Below are 19,153 nucleotides of genomic sequence, written 5' to 3' on the forward strand. Positions count from 1 at the left end.
GCTTCAAGATCAAACTCAAAGGTTTTAAATTCTCCCCGTCGGGTAATCGAACCCCGGTCTTCCGCGTGCTGCTGGAGGCAGTACTGCTCCAGCTTTGTGCTCTCCAGAACCAAAGTCAATATTTCTTTACTTTTTTTTTATTCGTGGCTTCAGTTTTTATTTCTGCAAACATGAAAGAAAACTGAATGAAAGCTGCAAAAGTTTCTCCACCGGCAATAAATTCTCCCCGTCGGGGAATCGAAACCCGGTCTGACAGGCGGAGATACTGTCCACTATACTAACTAGGAGGGATAGTGTTCCTATGAAACAGGTACATTATCTATATGTACAATATAGGACACATGTGCGTTAGGTTTATGTCTAATGACACAATACGATTTTTATTTTATATATTTAAATAAATAGATAGATTCCCTTTTTTTTCCCCATGAAGGGTTGTTTGGGAGTTTTTCCTGATCCGATGTGAGGTTTTGGGAGAGGGATGTCTATGTGTACAGATTGTAAAGCACTCTGAGACAAATTTCTCATTTGTGAAAATGGGCTATACAAATAAACTGAATTGAATAGCTGCTGGTGGACGGACACACACACACACACACACACACACACACACACACACACAGGTGGCGGTACTTCTCCAGCAGGTGGCGGTTCTTCTCCAGCTTTGTGCTCTGCAGGACAAAAGTCAATATTTCTTTCTCCTTTTGATTTGTGTCTTCAGTTTTTACTTCTGCAAAAATGAAAGAAAACTGCTCGTCAGCCTCGGAACAATAAATCTTCAGCAATAAATTCTCCCCGTCAGGGAATCGAACCCTGGTCTTCCGCGTGACAAGCGGAGATACTGTCCACTATACTAACGAGGAGGGATAGTATTCCTAAACCGCAGGCAACCCTCTTATATGTACAATATAAGATACATCAGTCATATGGGACATATGAGCATTAGGCTATATATATAACTTGTATTTTTTTACTTATCTGAGGACATCAGAGCTGAATTTCCTGATAAATCTTTTGGAAAAACTCACTTATCTTTTCAAATGAGTTGTTACTGTGTTTCAGCTCCATGTGTCCAGATAGTCAAAATCCCTCCATGAGGGAATGTTTATACTATGCTATACTATTTTTATGTTTATCTATTTCTTGTAACTTAGTTTTGTATTGTTTGTGTTTTATTTCGTTCAATATACTTGTTTTTCTGAATTATTACCGATTTATCTTGCGTGCAAAAACTGATCTCAAAAAGTGACGATCCCAATTTACCAAAAATAATAATATAATATACAAGTATAGATAGTAAATTAATTCTCCCCGTCGGGGAATCGAACCCTGCTCTTCCGCCGCATGCAGTGTGCGCTGCAGGTGGCAGTACCTCTCCAGCAGGTGGCGGTCCTTCTCCAGCTTTGTTTTCTCCCGTACCGTCTATTTAACGAAACTCAATATTTCTTTAATCTTTTCTTTTGGTCCTTCAGTTTTTATTTCTGCAAACATGAAGGAAAACTGAATGAAAATGGCAAAAGTTGCTCAACCAGCAATAAATTCTCCCCGTCGGGGAATCGAACCCCGGTCTCCGCCCTCTCCGGGACCGGGGATTCTTGAGCTAAACGGCCCTAAACAGCTTCCCATTCATTCTCTATGGCGGTGTCGAAAATCGCCGATGTAATATATCTCTGGCCACTCGCAGCTCAGTGGCGCTGTTTTCAGAGTGAAGCTCCTCCCCCTCCTTCGTCTCTCATTCACTCTGCCGTGAGAAGGACCGACTCTGGAGCTCTCCACCGTTATGTCAAACAGTAAGTCGTTCTAACTTATTACAATTAACTAACGTGTAATACTGCAATTTCATTGGCTGTCAGTGAGTTCCCACTATCCACGTCTTGGTCCTCATGTTCTCCCTGTGGCCGCGTCGGTTCTCTGGCTTCCTCCCAAAGACATGCAGTTCAGGTTCATCTCTAAATTGCCCGTAGGTGTGAATGGTTGTCTGTCTATGTGTGTCTCCGGCTTCCTCCCACAGTCCAAAGACATGCAGCAGGTGAATTGATCTCTAAGTTGCCCATAGGTGTGAGTGTGAATGGTTGTCTGTCTCTATGTGAGCCCTGGATGACCTGGCCAGGTGACCCTGCCTTCGCCCTATGTCAGCTGGGATCGGCTCCAGCGCCCTGCGACCCTGATGATAATGGAATGGAAATACGCCGAGTGTATTGGATGTTGAGCCACGTTGCACTGAAACGTCTCATGTCAGTCGGGCTTTGTTTCTATTTCCCTTGGTGTTTTTTTATTGTCGAATACAACGCATCATTTTCATTCGTACAAAGAATAAACACATGAACATATTTTCTGTTCATTTACATGGTTGGGCAACAAATACAATCAATATTTAAAATGAAATTATTCCTGAAAGGGGAACTGTACTGTGATCAGAGCTCTCGGGTGAAGTCTCCCAGCTGTGTTCATCCGTCTCTTATTTCTTCTTGACCGACAGCAGGTTGGGAGCAGACACTTTCACTTTGCCCGGCATGTTTCTGGATAGATCCGTGTCCTGCGACACGGGACGACATCAGAGGGGGAAACGGTTTCAATTGTGAAACGAAGAAAAACAAACTGAGTGACTTCAAATTTCTTATTTGGTCCAAATCTCAAAGCTACATGCAACAAATAATTTTAATAAGTAAGCTAAGCTTGATCAATAATTATTTAATCAAGTGCAGATTATTCTTGTAATTTTTGTAAATCATTCAACAATACTTGTTAACAGTAAATATATAATTAAGTAATATTTTTTTTGACATACCATGACTTCTTCCGACTTATGACATGCTACGACTTAAATTAAATAATAGAGATCATACTGTAATACTATATGTCATAAACAAATAGCAGTGCACTTCTTTACCTTGACGCTGCGGAACAGGTCTTTCTCTCTGGTGGAGGAGTCTCTGGCTTTCATGAAGCTGAACACTGCAGTACGAGCAGCTGGTACAAACAACAAAAAATATAGTTTTAAAATCAGTTTTAAAAAAATAATTCAGCCAAGGCTTTCTGAATATTCTAATGCATCACTATTATTACCTTTTCCTTTCTTCTGAGCACCTGGTGTCAGTTTCACCTTGTGTCTGTGAACGAAACAAACTTATTTAGCCCCGGCAACCTTCCTTTGCCTCTTAAAACACTTTAAAAAATGTGAATTGCTACCTTGGAAATATACCTCAAAGTTGGCTGAAAGGGGACACTTGATAAATGCAATGCTGGTGGCCAGTAAAAAGACTATACAGAAAATGATTACCAGAGTGTCCTACAAATACATCATGGAGAGACATTGTAAGCGAAATCTACAGAATGGAGCAGATGACAGCTCATGTTAACCAAAGAATGGAAACATTTCTTAAGCGCTGGCAAAAGTGGCAACTATGCCGCAGATAAACGGCCTGACTGTATTTCTTACTCTATGGAAAATGATTTCTCCCTGCTTTATTTATAGTTTTGTAACTATGGTATTGTTTTTGTTTCTTTATCTGTATATGTGTTTTTTGTTTTGTTTTTTAACTTCTCTTTCTACATAGAATCTGAAAAATGTAAATGTGTACGTGAGATTCTGAACACTAATAAAATGTAAATATATATATATTTTTAAAAGGTTAATTGCACGTACTTGTAGTTGGAGAGGGCCGTGTAGGGAGCGCAGACGGGCACGGCGAACAGCAGCACGTCTTCAGGGTGAGGCTGGCCCGACAGGGAGGTGAGCAGCGTCTCTGCCTCCTGGAGCACAGAGGGAAACTTACTGGTGCGTTCAAGGGTCGCAGGAATTATATATGACATTCATAAATATATTTGCATCATAATCACCTGAAACTAAGAATTCTAGAATTTTGTTAGTTTAGAACGACCCCTTCATATATCTAAACGGGGAGCTCTTCACAGTCGGCCGCGTTGCTCCACCATGTTTTCCAAACACGATGCCGGCGACAGCCTTTTGGAGTTTGTACGTCGCCTCCAGGGCACCGGAGTTCACAATTGTGAGACGACTCCTGCACACTAATGTGCTCATTAACTAATTAACTAATGTGATGGCACATTTTTTTTCCCCCACCCAGAAGGAGACTTTTGTCTTCAGGTCATTTGATGAGGAATCAAATGATCCAATCACCCGGTGATCAATCAAGTGATCAGGTCCCTTTTATGAGGATACTCAAGAGAAAGATCCTGTGAATTATAACACCTGTATGGCTTTATCCTGTCCTCTGTTAGAATTTGTCTCCACAAGTGATTGTTTCTTTCACATAAGAGAATACAATGAACAATATAGAAAATTCCCATCACACTAAACACTCATTTATCCTCAAAATGTTTTTTTTTTAAATTATTAAAATACTGTAGTTACATCGTAGAGGGAATAAAGTTTTCTGTTAACTGTAAGAAGTCAAAAGTTCACATTCAGAACCCACCTCCGCCCCGGGGTTGTCCTGGTCCACCTCGTCTTCCTGAAAGAGAGAACACCATTCAACATGTACACTAAACCATCTTTTTCCTCCACACATGGAGCACATCTCAGACGCTGGGATTGGATCTCGTACCTTGTCCTCTTGTTCAGCCGGACCTTCCTCCTCTCCCGGCGGCCTCTCCTCATCACCCTCCACCACCGCCGCCGGCTCCGGTGCTACGATCTCAACGCGAGTTTTCTGGGGCGGTTTCTGAGAGGCTGGTTTCCTCACCGCTTCCTCTTTGCCCTTCCCCTTCCCCTTCTTTCCTTTCTTCCCTTTATCCTTATCTTCCTTCGGGGCACCGGCGGACTACGGCAGAAAAGCGTTTGCGGCGGTGTCACTGGACAGAACGGAGCGACGACCGTGCGGAGGGGAGTTTTCTTGATTGGTCCTCACCCCAAGCAGCTGCATCATCAGCTCCCGGTCCTCCTCATCCTGGTCTTTGTACTTCTCTTTGATCTTCTTCAACTTTTTCTGAGGTGACGACAGGGAACGAAGACGCACAAAAACAGCAATAAACACACTAGGACATATATCACAATAGGGACGGTATTGTTTAAAAAGACGAATACTGTATCCATCCATTTTGAGATAACAAAAAAAATCACAAAATTAAGAAAAGAAAAATATGTTCCTCCTCATAATTTGTATAAATATACTGGTGTTCTTTTCCTCCTAATCCCATGTACATTTACTATGGTTTTATCCCTTCGTGTATATTTTTTTCTTCTTTGGTATGTCGCATCTCTCGTGGAAAGATTTTGCAAACTCATACTTGATTTGTTGGAATTTTATGACATTTGATCCTCCGAGCAGAACGTCTTATCTTATCGGACTCCTCTCACCCGTTGACCTCTCTTCAGCGGCTGCTGGGAGGAACCTCCTCCTCCACCTTTGGATCCCTGGTCAGCTGACGGCATCTCGGTCTTCTCTTCTCCGTCGCAATCTTCCCTTTTCTGCTTCTTGTCTTCTCTAGTGGGAAAGACAAAAACACCGGATAATTAGAGACATACGAATTACATAAAGCACTTTAAATAAACACACATTACGTTTCGTTTCATAAACCAACAACATGTCTCCTACCTGCTGCTGAAAGCTTCTCACGTTTGTGGGAGGAGCTTAACAGGAAGAGGTACATGTTGGATGTAAGTTTGTGTCTGTTATTCCATTACCTTTTTTTCTTGGCAGCCATGTGTTCCCTCCCCTGGGAGTCGACCTCAACCTGAACAGAAATCAATGAGTCAACATGAGTATGAAGTGGGACGCCATCATGACATCGCCGAGATGAAACCGAGAAGTCGCGATAGAAGAAAACCATCCATATAAAAGATGATCCAAAACTTAAGACGGCGACAAATTACCTGAGGGCTCGGATCCTTTTTGAAACCCGGGTTCTGAGTATTTCTAGAAATCAGGAGAGACTCATTAAGTACCATCCATCGTGATGTGCAATGATTGAACCGTGAGACATCCTCAGTGTCGGCGTCGTCGCCACGGTGACGTTACCTGCTGGGCCGTAAATGAGACAGAGAGATGGTCGTGTCCGGAAAGCTGAACTCTTCGCTCTGCTCGTTCTTCGGCTCCTTCATGTCCTCCTCGCCGTCTTCCTCTCCACTCTTCTCCAAGTTGTCCTCTTCGGGAACAGCGGCCAGTTCTCCACTCGCACCATCATCCCCCCCGACCAGCTTCTCGGTCATCTTTTTCATCCCTCCATCTCCTGCCTCTCTTTCCTCCTCCGGCTCTTCATCGCTGCTGTCGTCGCCTGCGAAGCCACAGAGTTAGCCGCGACGCCCGGTTCCAGTCGTCGCTCAGGCTGCGATTCAAGTCGTTCCTTTTGCGTGCGCTACCTATCAGCTCCTCCTCTTCCTCCTCCAGCTCGGCAGCTCTCGACGAGACGTCCCGCACGTCCTCCTCGATGGTCTTCACCTTCCTCTCCCCTCGGTGCCGGAACACACTCTGCTCATCGACCTGCACGGAGACGAGCGTGGAACCCACATGTCTGGAGGCAAAAGGGTGAAACACGTGTCCTCGCCGCTCACGGCGGCGTTTACCTTGAAGAGAAATCCGAAGCCCATAATCAGGTAAGAGGGCGGCAGGAAGTTTTTCTTTCCTGGGAGAGCAAGACGTAAAATGTTAGGTCGTCTGCTAGACGGACGACATTAGCAGATACACGTCTCACATGTCGCTCTGGTGCTCGAGAACACGGAGACACGCGACACGCGAGTGTGTCCCACCTCTGATCATGAAGCTTCCAGTGGTCAGGTACTCTCCAGTGGGAGCCGTCTTAGACACCTGAACACAGATGAAAGACGCTCATTGATGTGAAATAATGCCAACAATTCTACTACATCAATGTCATCATGATTTACACCGAGTCTGTATTATGTCCGATCACACACTTTATACTTGTAATTTATTGCCACTAGTATATGAACACCATAAGTCAGGGTTCTTACACATTTTGACCAATGGATTTCCAGGACTTTTCCAGGACTTTTCCGTGACTTTTTCAAGACTTTTCCGTGACTTTAAACCAAATGTCCACGACCAAACTGAAATCTCAGTATAAACATGAACAATTTAGAAAATGTTGTCCGTTTTTGAGCGTCTTTTAAAAAAAAAAACATATGAATTATTTCAAACTCGTAAATGAACATGTGGATATAACAACATTTCCATGACTTTTCCCAAACTTTTATGATTTAATTTTTTTCCATGACTTTTCCAGGCCTGGAAATGACCATTTTAAAATGTCATGACTTTTCCAGGTTTTCCATGACCGTACGAACCCTGATAAGTATGCAACACCGTAAGGAATGTAGACTAATAAAAAGTCTATGGACCATAAAAAGTAGGTAAAAAGATGACTGAAAGACAAAAAAATATGGATAATGATAATAATACATTGTATTTTATAAACTACATAGGTATATATAAAACTGTAGCTGTAATCAGTGTTTAAGAGATACAAGTATGAATATCTAAAAATAAAAAAACATGAAAAAAGCTGGCACATTTAGTTGCCGGATATCGATGACTCGCCTGATGATGGTGAACCCACCAAGCACTGGTGATGATCTTGGCATCCCAGGCAGCGCTGTAGCACACCGACATGGTGCCGGCTTCGGTCAGGGTACGAGGAGGGATGGGGACGCCTGCAGCCGGGAGAGAGGCGGGGAGAAGAAGTGGAACAAGTCAAATCGGGTTTGTTCAGGAACTGGAAGCCTCGGATCAGATAGGGGATGAAATGCACAGGTGGACCTGAGGGGTTTTTGATGATGCAGCTGGTCGCTCCGTGGAGGTCGGCATGAATATAAACATCCCCTGACAAAGTAAAAAAGGCACAAATTAGAGGATAAACAGCTCCAGTTTGAAGGAATTCACTTTTTTTTTTAAAGGTTAAGAGTATAGCCTTTGATTCACTCTGACATGATGAAATAGCTCATTCTTCTTTCAGTCTACTTTACACTTGAAATTAAATAAAGCATTTATATTCATGCATAAGAATATTCACCCCCCAACCTAATGATATATCCGGCGACTTTGCATTCTCCACTCATAAACATATAAAAGTTCCATTAGTTTGTTGCAAACCGTCCAGCTTTAATTTATTTAGAAGTTAATGTATTACCCGCGCGGAGGTAGCGTTTGACGATGATCTCGTTCTGCTGCTGGTCTCTTCCTGCGATGATGAGATAATTCTCGGAGCTGATGAACCACAAAAACTTCTCAAACCTGCCAAGAGGGGAGAAACGGATGAAAGGCTCCACTGGGCTCCACTGTGTTGGGCTCGTGTGTTTGAGAGAGGCCTACCAGTAGACTTTCCTGGCCTTCTGAATGGTGGTCACAGTCTGCACCTCTTTCAGTGTTTTCTGGGTTTTTTTCTCTGCAGATTTCATAGCCTTGAATGACATGAAAGTGGAAGAACATTTAACAGTGTACAAAAGTGCGAGGACGTGCATGTGGTTCTAAACAATGATCCTCAGAAGCAGAAAAAGCAAATAAAACAGCTTTCTTACCTTGCCTGCTGCTTCCATAGTTTTATGTTCCTTCTTTTCAGCACTACGCTTGAAGTCATAGTACCTAGAAATCACAGCGACAGGGTCCATCAGCTGTAGAAGCACCACCACAGAATGCCGAATTCTGTCTGAAAGAATACATGGACACTTACTTTTTGGCGTTGGCGTAAGCCGACAGGCCAAGATCCACATCTACCAGCGTCGGCTTGTTCTTCTGCAACTTTTTCTGTCCTTTGTCTTTATTTTTGTTTTTCTTCCCTTTCTCCTCCACCACATCTTTTTTCTCTTCCTCTGCTTGGTCGTCCTCAGAAATATATGGATTTCTGGATGGAAAAAAAAACAGGATACACATGAGCCAAATGGTGCATCAACAACAACAATCAGAGCGGCCTGTGTGCCTTCAGGTCTCAGACGTTCTCACTTTAACAGCATGGTGATGTGGTTGGTCTGCAGCTTCAGCTCCTTGATGGCGCAGGCCACCGGGTCGCCGGCCGCCTGAGCCTCTTTGACGAGAATGCCGATCTCAGTCCAGTCCACCTGATTGGCCAGCGCGCTGCGCACCACCTGCAGCGCCCTCTCCACCACAGACATGTTCATCTCCACCAGCTCGCCCTTTACTCTGTCCACTTCCTGCAACACACGAGACGAGACAAGACTTTATTTAACATCAGCCGTGTTGCGATGAGACGACCGAACGTCCATTTGCGCCACCGACAATCCCGTCTCACAAATAGATAAAGGTGGAAGAGCAGGAGTCGTTGTACTGTAATGCTGACCTGTGTTTGGTGCAAGGCCTCCAGCCTCTGCTCGTGGTCCCTCTTCACATTGTCCAACTTCTTCATCGCGTGTTTCTCCAGCTGCAAGGCCTTCATGTCAATCCTCTGACTCTCCATCTTAGAGTAGAACTCGTCCACTGCCTGAGCGAGAGGACCACATTGGATTCACACAACGTTCACGCCAGAAGTTTGAATTCACATTGTAAAGAAGAAAGGATCAATATTATTTCCGAAATAAGCATCAAGTAATAAAGAGATGATGGATTGAGCAGCCACGCCAATGATTACCTTATCAAAAGTATCAAACTCCAAATAGGGGCTCTTTTTATGCTGGGCAAAGAGGAATGGGTGGAATTCATCATATCTGAAAGAATCATTGAGGTAAATGAATTAACAAATATATATCAAATAAAAAAACGCTAGAAAAAAGGTGGGTCTAGGTACAAATTGTGTGTTAAACCAAACAGACATACGTGAGCAGTTCTTCACTGGGTTTGTCCGGAGTTAAGCTCGGTTTCTTCTCACTCTTTTGAATGATGTAGCCCTTGAATTAAACAGAGCAGAGAGTTTGTGAATACAACTAATCAATTACAAAATGTCAAGGAACTAAATGCTAATAGGAGAGCCCTCACTTTGCCACTGAAGTTTTCAGTTTTTTCCATATAGGTTTCTGCAATCTGCAGGGCTTCCAGGATTTTAGGTGCAACTGAAAAAGCAATCAGAAAAAATACGATATTTATTTACAGAAATCATTTTTTTATCGTAAACTAGAACCACTTCATCCACTGGTCTGTTACGGCAATAGACCATCAACCAGCGACCTGTATTTATTTATACCTGCATCAACTGGACCGTCCACTTTGATGGAGCTCGGCAGTCCCACCTCTATCAAACTGTGTTCTATCAGACTCGCTCCGTAAGCTGGAGGTGCGTTTGGAAAAAAACACAAAACAAAGTTCAGTTTGTTCATTTACATGATGAAGTCAAAATAATACATTTAAACTCGAGTGCGTCTGCCTCAGTTCAGCATTTCAGAACGGTCGCCTCGCTACTTACGAAGCTGAGGGTTCAGGACTCTTTTAACTTGCTCTCCGTTCGGTGCTGAGCTGAGGATCTCAGTCAGGCTACAAAAAGAGGAATAGGATATAATTGTGTTTTCACTGGGAAAGAGTAACGGTGCGTTCACACCAAAAGCGAAACGCGCGACCAAATCCCATGAAAAGTCAACGTACAGACGCGCGTGGCTGCGATAGACGCGATATTTTCCCAGGCGGCGCGTTTGGGGCGACGCGATGCGGCCGACGCGTTTTCAGCGGCGCAATTTTCGCCCCGAGTTGAAATATTTCAACTTTGAGGCGGTCATCTCGTAACTCGGGCCAATCGGCTCTTGAGTTCCGCTCTCGTAGCTGGAAGCGGAAGTCTTTCAGGCGTAACAGTAACTTCATCGGTGAAAGTGACCGAGCTGAGTGAGCCTACGGGTGATGTCATGAACCCAAACACGAGGGCGTTAGTGTGTGGGATGTCCACGACAAGTATAAAGCAGAACTAGTGGTTAGTTCTTCATGGTGGATGAAGAAGATGATAACGGCCTTTACGGAGACGAGACACAGAGATAAGCCCCGCCCCTCGCGGAGCGTCTCGCCGCTTATGGCGAGAACACGGCGAACGGTCGAGCGAGTAAACTCACGCGGTTTGGGCGCCGCGAAAAATCGCTTCGCTTTTGGTGTGAACGCACCTTAATACACGTTTATTGAATTGTGATGGAAGTCCATCGAGTGCACAAACTCAACAAGTACATGTGAAGCTGCCGTTACCGGTCTAAACTGAAGAGAGGTTCAGGGGGTCGGGCGTTCTCCACGGGGTACCGCTCTCTCACGGCAATCTTAACATCTTCTGCATCCACTGTACGAAACCTCAGGAGGTTCAGGATGGTGAACTCATAGTCTGTGAGGATGACGTTACCCTGAAGATGGATATGGACAAACCAACAAATACACACAAACATGTGTATTGATGTCATGTTCTGGGTCCAGGCTGAGAAGATCATAAGTGTGATATATGCATCCGTATGTTTTCTCACCCTGTCATACAGTTCAATAATCAAGTGGTAGGCAGCCTCATCGGAGCCAAACTGGAGGTCGACAATCCTGTCAATCCCAAGCTGCTTAACATGGGTCAACCGCCGGGACTTCAGGTGCTTTCGACACTATGGAGAAAGTGGCTTTAAACATTCAGTTGTATTACAACCAACATAAGCAAATACACGAAATTCACAAGAACAAGAAGTTTGCGCGAGATATTTATCTATTTTAAATATCTTACTTTCATTGCAAAGCCCGAAGGCATCATGTTCTTGGGCCATTCGAAGTCCGTGGAGTGAATCCGGGTCCCAGACTCAATCAGGAGAATAGCTTTGCTGTCGGGCCTGAGACAAAGATGTGACACCGAGTTAAGAGTTATACATCGTGACTGAAAGTGGTGGAAGATAACCAAGTATATTTATTCAGTTATTCAAGATGTGACACTAAGTTATACAGAGTGACTGAAAGTGGTGGAATATAACACAAGTATATTTAGAGTAATTGTTTTCATTTTGAGGGTACGCTACTTCCGTTTCATGCCACATGATACTTCACCTACTCACATTTCTCTAGAAAATACTTTGTATTTATGACAGCTATTGTATAAGAAGAGATTTAGATTTAGCATATGGTGAGCTAATAAACTAACAGTGACTGGGCCACTCTGCTACTTTTACATCGACACCGTTACTTGAATCCCATCATGAAAACACTTCCTTACTTAAAATGTTAAACCCGAAACTTGAGTGAAGTTTCTATATTTGTAATAATTCATCTTTATATGGTGCTGCTACTTTACTGGAGAGCGTTACGAGAATGGAAACACCATTACACTTGTGGAGAAAGTTGTTCAAACTGTCCTTACTTTTGCAGACGGATCAGATACGTCTTGGTGTCGATGTCATACACGTTGTTTACTCTCATGCCAAGGTAGCTGTGAAAGAACAAACGCATGATCAACATTGTATGGACACATCCACATTACCGGTGGTTAGCTTAGCCACTCGGCTGGGACTAATAACGTGTGACCTACTTAGCACTGATCTCGGCAATAACTGCCCTGATGTCCACGGTGGTGAACCTTGTTTTCATGCTGACGGAAAGACGGACCACAAGTAGAAACACGAAGGAATTGACATGGCTAGCAGCTAGCTGCTACTTCAGCAGGGAAAACACGCAAGGCACAACTGAGCATGCGCACAAGTGACGCGTTTTTACGGAAGCCGAAGTGGAGCAACAACAAAAAACCGAAGCAGGTCCACGCCTTTTCCACACAACAGACATTAGCGAATAGAATGCATTGATTGTGAATGGGAGAAACTGGTGCTGAGTAACGTTGTGCTATGACATGAACGCAGTGGACCGGTGGGCCGTTTCTACATCTGTGCACGCTCATGGTCGACTCTAGAGCATTTAAAGTGCACGAATGATGCACTACTCCAACTGGCTTATAGGCGTGAAAAACAGGGCAAGCATACGAAATGCATGCAAAACACCACCTAACATCGATCGGAACAAAAGGGGCCCGCTCAACGTTGATATGCAGAACAACAATCCGCAGTCTAACGAGAGGACACTTGACCTGACGGCCACGACCCACCTCTGGAAGAAAGGTAAGGCGGCTCATTGTGCCGCTGCTAGAAACACCGTCGCGTTAAATATCTGGGCCTGCGGCGAATAAAAAGGCTTGACAGCTCTTTTTGTTAACTTGATTTTATTGTCATACATGGCAGTGCATGCTGTGCTGCGTCGCTGCTTTCTAAACTCCATTGTTTTACGCGGTGCGGCGGAAGAGAGTCAAACGTTCAACGGGAGTCTCCAGTTCCCTCCTCGGGTCAGAGCGGAGGGCGAAGGCGTTCTCCGTTACCAAGGCGACGGTCAGCTAACAGGGCTAGGCTACCGTCGCGAGGCTAGCGGGGCTAATAGCTAGCACCCGAACTGAGACTTTCTGTTCCTTTTGACTCTCGCAAAAAACAAAATCTCCGTACATTTAAAACCCCGTTGACATGACAGGTGCGCGTGGGGTGAAGACTCGACGTGCGCGCGCCCGCTGAGACACAAAGGAATGCATCGTAAGTTGTGACTTAACGCGACACGTTGAGCTTTCTCCCCGAAGAGTTCCCTCGCCAGCTGTTTAACCTCTGGAGGAGCTAGCTGTGACTTAAGTGTGTCTCCTAAGGAAATAACTAAACAAATACGTGGCTTTTGACCATTGGCGTTGTGACTTTTTCTTGTTTTTTGTTGTTGTTTTGCGTAAAACAAGACATTTAAATATGTCAGCTTTGGGTTTTTGGAAATCATTATTTTCTGACATTTTGAAGACCAAACAATCGCTGAAATGGTTTCACCAGATATTTATTTAAAATATTTCAATCGCGTATTCCCTAATAATTTCCCCTTTAATCAGTCTTGTTTTTCTTCTTTTTTTCTTGCAGGCTACAAAACAATCAAGAAAATTGGGGAAGGCACATTTTCAGATGTGTTGAAAACTCAGAGCCTGAAAGATGGGAAGTTCTACGCATGTAAAACCATGAAGCAAACCATAAACAGGTATGTATTGTACAACATGTCCTGTGCATATAGGCCCTCGTGGTGCATTTGACCATACTCTATTCTGGACACCTGTAACACGAGTCAGAAGATGAACTCCCCCTTTGCCTTAAGTATCCTATGAGATGTCGACTTACTCCGCCATTCCACTTAGAGTGGTGAGGTAACAATAGATGTCTCTGGATGAAATTTGAGTTGTCAGTGCAACATGAACTTTCCCATTTAAATATGCCATTTATCTTGTGTACATTATCCATTTATATTGATTATTTGTTTGATGCAGTTATTTTACTCGCATTTAATGATAATACATGTTTACGCCTGTCAAATGAAAAGTGCACATGTCATCTGTCATCAAGTCTGGAGCAGGCCAACAATCTGCGGGAAGTCCAGGCAATGAAGAGACTGAGCCCTCATGCAAATATCATCCAGCTCCATGAACTGATTTTGTGAGTACTCCAGTGTTGTCTCACATGTTATCGTATCGGCTCGACCTAGTTTCATGTGCCGTGTCATATTAATCTAACACACAATGTTTCAGTGACAAAGAAACTGGAACTGTGTCTTTGATTTGTGAGCTGATGGAGATGAACATCTATGAGTTCATACAAGGTAAGTGCAAGTATTACCGAGTGCAAGCATGTAATAAGTCATTCTGGGGATGGATGGGAACGTGAAGGTGTACAGTGGACTTTCTGGAAACATTTGGGTGAATTGTGGGGTTTATAGCGCTTCTTCATCCTTTGCAGGAAGACAAACGCCACTGCCTGATACTACAGTAAAGAACTACATGTACCAGCTGTGCAAGTCACTTGAACACATGCACAGGTAGTTATGAAAACACCTCGGGTCACACGAAGCGGGAAACGTAAAAAAAAAAAACACATTCATAACTATGTCGAGATCGTTTTCCTTTTTCACGTCCTGTTTTTCTTCTTGTTTTTACAGCTGTGGGATCTTTCACAGAGACGTGAAGCCAGAAAACATTCTCATCAAAGTGAGCTGCGTCATTATCACGCTTTGCTTTAACAGCGATCAAAATAAATACAAATATTTCATACACGTGTAAAAAAAAAAAAAATGAATTTGTACTCATTGCAGCAAAACGGTCTGAAGCTCGGCGACTTTGGCTCGTGTCGGAGCGTCTACTCCAAGCCGCCGCACACGGAGTACATCTCCACGCGCTGGTACAGAGCACCCGAGTGCCTCCTCACTGACGGGTACTACGGCTTAAAGATGGACATGTGGAGTGCTGGTTGTGTCTTCTTTGAGATCATGAGGTACTTCTGCAGGGAAAGGGCACGTCTCATCTGCAACACCCACAGGACAGTTCATGAGTTAATGACAGGAGAGGAATTCTCTGATTCAATTCAGTTTATTTGTATAGCCCATTTCCACAAATTACAAATTTGTGTCAGAGTGCTTTACAATCTGTACACAGACATCCCTGACCTTTGACCTTTGACCTCACATGGGATCAGGAACAACTCCCAAACAACCCTTCAGGGGGAAAAAGTGAAGAACCCCTCTCCAGGATGGACAGGTGTAATAGATGTCATGTGACCAGAAGGAATCATTATACACACAAATGAAAACACAGTAACAACACAATGAATATGACAGAGTGGATGAATAGTTGTCGGCATATTCCACGATCTAGACCCCCACGATCCATCAGATGGAGGTAGAGAGGAGTGGGCGGAGTCTCAGCAGGGCCATGGCGTAGTTGGTAGTCGTCATATTCCACGATCCAGACCTCCATGATCCATGATGATGAGGTCACACACATTCATCTCAGAGTTGTCCTTGATCACGTGTGCAAATATAATGTTACCAATCTTTTTCTTCGCTCTGTTTGATCCTGTCTGCCGCCGCAGGCACAAACAAGTGTCAAATACTTGTGTGTTTCAGTTTGCGTCCTCTCTTCCCTGGAACCAATGAGTTGGACCAGGTCGCCAAGATCCACGATGTGTTGGGGACACCAGATCTGAGTATTCTCCAAAAGTTAAAGCAGTAGGTGTTCCTCCTGTAACGGGTTCTTTGATTTCATTGTTGTGACTGTGTATATATTTTTGTATGTGCTTAGAAAACCAAAGCGTCTTATGGTTTTTCTTGTTGTCTGGCAGGTCTCGAGCGCTACATTTCAACTTCCCCCCGAAAAAAGGAAGCGGTATCTCGCGGTTGGTCCCTCACTGCCCGCCTCCAGCTCTGTCACTCCTCTATCAGATGCTCGCCTACGACCCCGATGAACGCATCACGGCAGAAACGGCTCTACGGCACACATACTTTAGGGAAACCAGGTACATCTTGCCAATAACAATCAATTCCTCACCTTGCAAACATACTAAATCAACTTTAAATGATACCGTTGACCGGCCTGCTGGTTAGTCCAACTGGAGACAAAGAACTTTAATTTGAAATACTCCTATCTCGCTGTCCCCCCCCCCCCTCCCCTCGCAGGCAGGCTGAGAAGAAAGTCGAGACTTTTCAAAGAGTATCTGTGACTATGGATGGACTCGAGAGTGGCGGGACACACAACGCCTTAGACCACATCTGGCGCCCAGCCAGACTCGGCAAGCAGCTGAGAGGAAGACACACGAGGCAAACCCCTTTAATAAGCGTAAGTTATGTTCTAATCAACTGACGTGAAAATGTCTGAAGCCGATAAGTCCAAACCGGTACCGTCCACGACTTCCTCCCTCTCCAGCACAACACGAAGCACGTCGTGGAGCCGCTGATCCGACGGAACGGCCCTCAAAATTCCACGGAGCTACCTAAGCTCAACATGGTCGGGCCCGGGTCACAGACCTCCTCCTTCCCGGTCTGCTCTCTGCCTGCATTCACCCACCGAGGCACTCTGCCGAGCATCACGTCCAAAAAGTTCCAGTCGCGGTTGGCGAAGGTAAAATCCGGAGTGCGACGCAGACATCCGGCTTTTTACATGTTTGAATCATTTCGGTGGAAGTCACATCCGCCCAGGGCGCTGGGAAACTTAAGTTAAAACACTGCCGACAGGTTTTGTCTCGCATACGAGTTAAAAAAAAAAAAGAAGCAAAAGGAACGTCACATTAATGTAACTAAACAAGTCACGAAACAAAGTGCCTCGATAGCGCTTTGATTTGTCATGCTGCTCTTCCTCTCTTCACAGCCCCGGGATGAGTCGCACCGCGTGGCTTTCAAGACCTTCTACATTCCACCTCTGGATAGGAAGCGTGGAGGCTCCTGAGGATCAAAAAGACTTCCAACGGATCATTGGAAAACGTCCTTCCTAAAACTGGATAGACCGATACTGTTAAACAAATTGTGGAGGGGACAATGTTTGGACCGGGCCAGATGTTGAAATCTATGAAGCAACACAAGCACGGCAAGAAATGCAATCAACACCGCCACGCCGGTCATATTCCCAGTTGTGACTGCTCTCATCGAGCTGTTTTTAGTCCATAAGATTACATTGGATTAAGAGTGAAGTTTGGTTATGACCTCAGTTTTACTTGACAATAGTCAGGTGTTACATGTTTACAACTGTTAAGAAATATACTTAAATCTGAGCCTATTACACCAGCGAAGCAATAACAGCCATTTACCATGGTGAGTGGAATGGTATTGAAACTGATTAATCCCGTTGGAAGGATTTTTATTGCTGTGTATTATTTTTGAGCACCAAGCATTTCCTCAGATTTGCGTGACGCCGACTTCAAGGGAATCGCTGTGTGGCTGTGCGGGTCCGCCGGTTTTTAATTCTGTGAGATATTTCCTCGATCCAGCACCCCGCCCAACCGGACACTGAACGCGCGTGTCTTTTTTTCTATTTTTTCTGAATGAAATGGTTTAATATATTTGATGAGTGACGTGGTCAACTTCCTCGGAAACAGGGTGCCTTTTAAAAAGTCGTCACAACCCTCGGACCTGTTGTGGTTGTCTTATTTTACAACCTCGACTCACACATGATAAATTAATGAATAAAAACATAACTGTGTGCACAAAACACACAGGAACTAAACTGGTTTGTGTTTCTCGAGCACAACCTTAATTACATCACAATCAGCAGGTAGAGGATTCATGAAATATGGGTTATTTCCTCCAACATGTATTCATCAGAAAAACTTGCACAAAGAAAGTTATAATAGCAGATTTAATATGACATGGACAAGTGTATAATTGTGTGAGTTAATGCACTCTTGTTACTGAGCAGTTGAAGGCAGTTACTTATTCACACATGCTGAATTTTGTTTCTTCTAAAATCCAAAGTCTACTACTCTTGTGACGGAGTTGACAAGGCGCTTGTTGATCGAGTCGTCATCATGCGTGAATATAGACACATCCTGTCCTAGAGGGTTGACGGGCGCCTCCGTGCTTTAGTGGTGGCAGGCCAGTAAGACCTGTTTCCCCTGTCTCCCCAGGGCCGCCCTCATTTCTGCCTGACAGGCTCATTTAGTTTCTTCAAAGGAGCGAGGAGCCATTTTTACCACTTAAGATTAGCCGGACAAATCTCTTGTTATGTTGGGTTCCAGCAGCTTCCTCACATTGTTTTGAAAACTCATAAAGTGTTGTTTGACGAATGGAATTGGGGGTGGATATCGAGCTTAACACACTACAGTAACAAAATGGCACTGCGCAGAACAAGGCCATGTCTGGCAAAGTTAATTTAACTGAAAAATATGGTTCTGTTATGTAAATGGGAAAGGTTCTCCCATGGTACACCCTTCAGCCAATTAAAAATAAATGGGGCTAGTTTTGCTTTTATAACCCTACTGACAAAAAGCAATAAAACTAAAACAAACTAGAATGGGCACTCGGTAGAGCGCATACCTTCGCATATCACAAGATTGGGCATTGAATTATGAACATTTTGGCATTAGTTGCATGCCAATTGGACAAAAATTTATCGTGCTATGGTAAAAAAAGAGTTTGACCTTTCCATGACCTTGACCTTTGACCCGATTGATCCCAAAATCTAATCAAATGGTCCCCGGATAATAACCAATCATCCCACCAAATTTCATGCGATTCAAGAACATTTGACCTGTTCATGACCTTTGACCTTGACCTTTGACCCGATCGATCCCAAAATCTAATCAACTGGTCCCGGATAATAAACAATCATCCCACCAAATTTCATGCGATTCGGTTCAATACTTTTTGAGTTCTGCGAAAGATTTTGACCTGTTCATGACCTTTGACCTTTGACCCGATCGATCCCAAAATCTCATCAACTGGTCCCCGGATAATAAACAATCATCCCACCAAATTGC

The 19,153-nt window shown here is 44.0% G+C and overlaps 2 protein-coding genes and 1 non-coding gene across 4 annotated transcripts; 1 reads left to right on the plus strand and 2 right to left on the minus strand.

Moving 5' to 3' along the window:
• Positions 1–791: 791 nt before the first annotated feature.
• Positions 792–863, minus strand: trnad-guc (transfer RNA aspartic acid (anticodon GUC)). Its single transcript has one exon. It is a non-coding gene; the product is annotated as a tRNA-Asp (tRNA).
• A 1,370-nt stretch (positions 864–2,233) lies between these two features.
• Positions 2,234–12,533, minus strand: LOC130201425 (ribosome quality control complex subunit NEMF-like). Its single transcript, XM_056426426.1, has 32 exons — positions 12,385–12,533; positions 12,217–12,285; positions 11,593–11,695; positions 11,351–11,476; positions 11,085–11,233; positions 10,327–10,394; positions 10,108–10,191; positions 9,903–9,976; positions 9,744–9,814; positions 9,559–9,634; positions 9,271–9,411; positions 8,916–9,124; positions 8,647–8,817; positions 8,495–8,558; positions 8,289–8,377; positions 8,107–8,210; positions 7,737–7,799; positions 7,518–7,630; positions 6,710–6,767; positions 6,527–6,585; positions 6,323–6,443; positions 5,982–6,237; positions 5,837–5,879; positions 5,648–5,697; positions 5,321–5,447; positions 4,872–4,949; positions 4,569–4,784; positions 4,440–4,475; positions 3,647–3,753; positions 3,067–3,110; positions 2,891–2,970; positions 2,234–2,536 (listed from the first exon to the last, which is right to left on the minus strand). Exons 1-32 carry the CDS (start codon positions 12,441–12,443, stop codon positions 2,459–2,461), a joined length of 3,186 nt encoding a protein of 1,061 aa, XP_056282401.1. The 5' UTR covers positions 12,444–12,533; the 3' UTR covers positions 2,234–2,458.
• Positions 12,534–12,625: 92 nt separating this feature from the next.
• Positions 12,626–17,806, plus strand: LOC130201426 (MAPK/MAK/MRK overlapping kinase-like). Of its 2 annotated transcripts, none has more exons than XM_056426427.1 (12): positions 12,626–12,964; positions 13,787–13,901; positions 14,261–14,350; positions 14,443–14,513; positions 14,651–14,729; positions 14,850–14,898; positions 15,003–15,181; positions 15,813–15,914; positions 16,028–16,201; positions 16,362–16,521; positions 16,609–16,803; positions 17,050–17,806. In XM_056426427.1, exons 1-12 carry the CDS (start codon positions 12,778–12,780, stop codon positions 17,125–17,127), a joined length of 1,479 nt encoding a protein of 492 aa, XP_056282402.1. In that variant the 5' UTR covers positions 12,626–12,777; the 3' UTR covers positions 17,128–17,806. The 2 variants fall into 2 exon arrangements, with proteins under 2 accessions (XP_056282402.1, XP_056282403.1); XM_056426428.1 differs by lacking the exon at positions 12,626–12,964 and adding an exon at positions 13,042–13,423.
• The last annotated feature ends 1,347 nt before the right edge of the window (positions 17,807–19,153 follow it).

The sequence above is a fragment of the Pseudoliparis swirei genome, chromosome 11, assembly GCF_029220125.1.
Source record: "Pseudoliparis swirei isolate HS2019 ecotype Mariana Trench chromosome 11, NWPU_hadal_v1, whole genome shotgun sequence".
Lineage (NCBI taxonomy): Eukaryota > Metazoa > Chordata > Actinopteri > Perciformes > Liparidae > Pseudoliparis > Pseudoliparis swirei.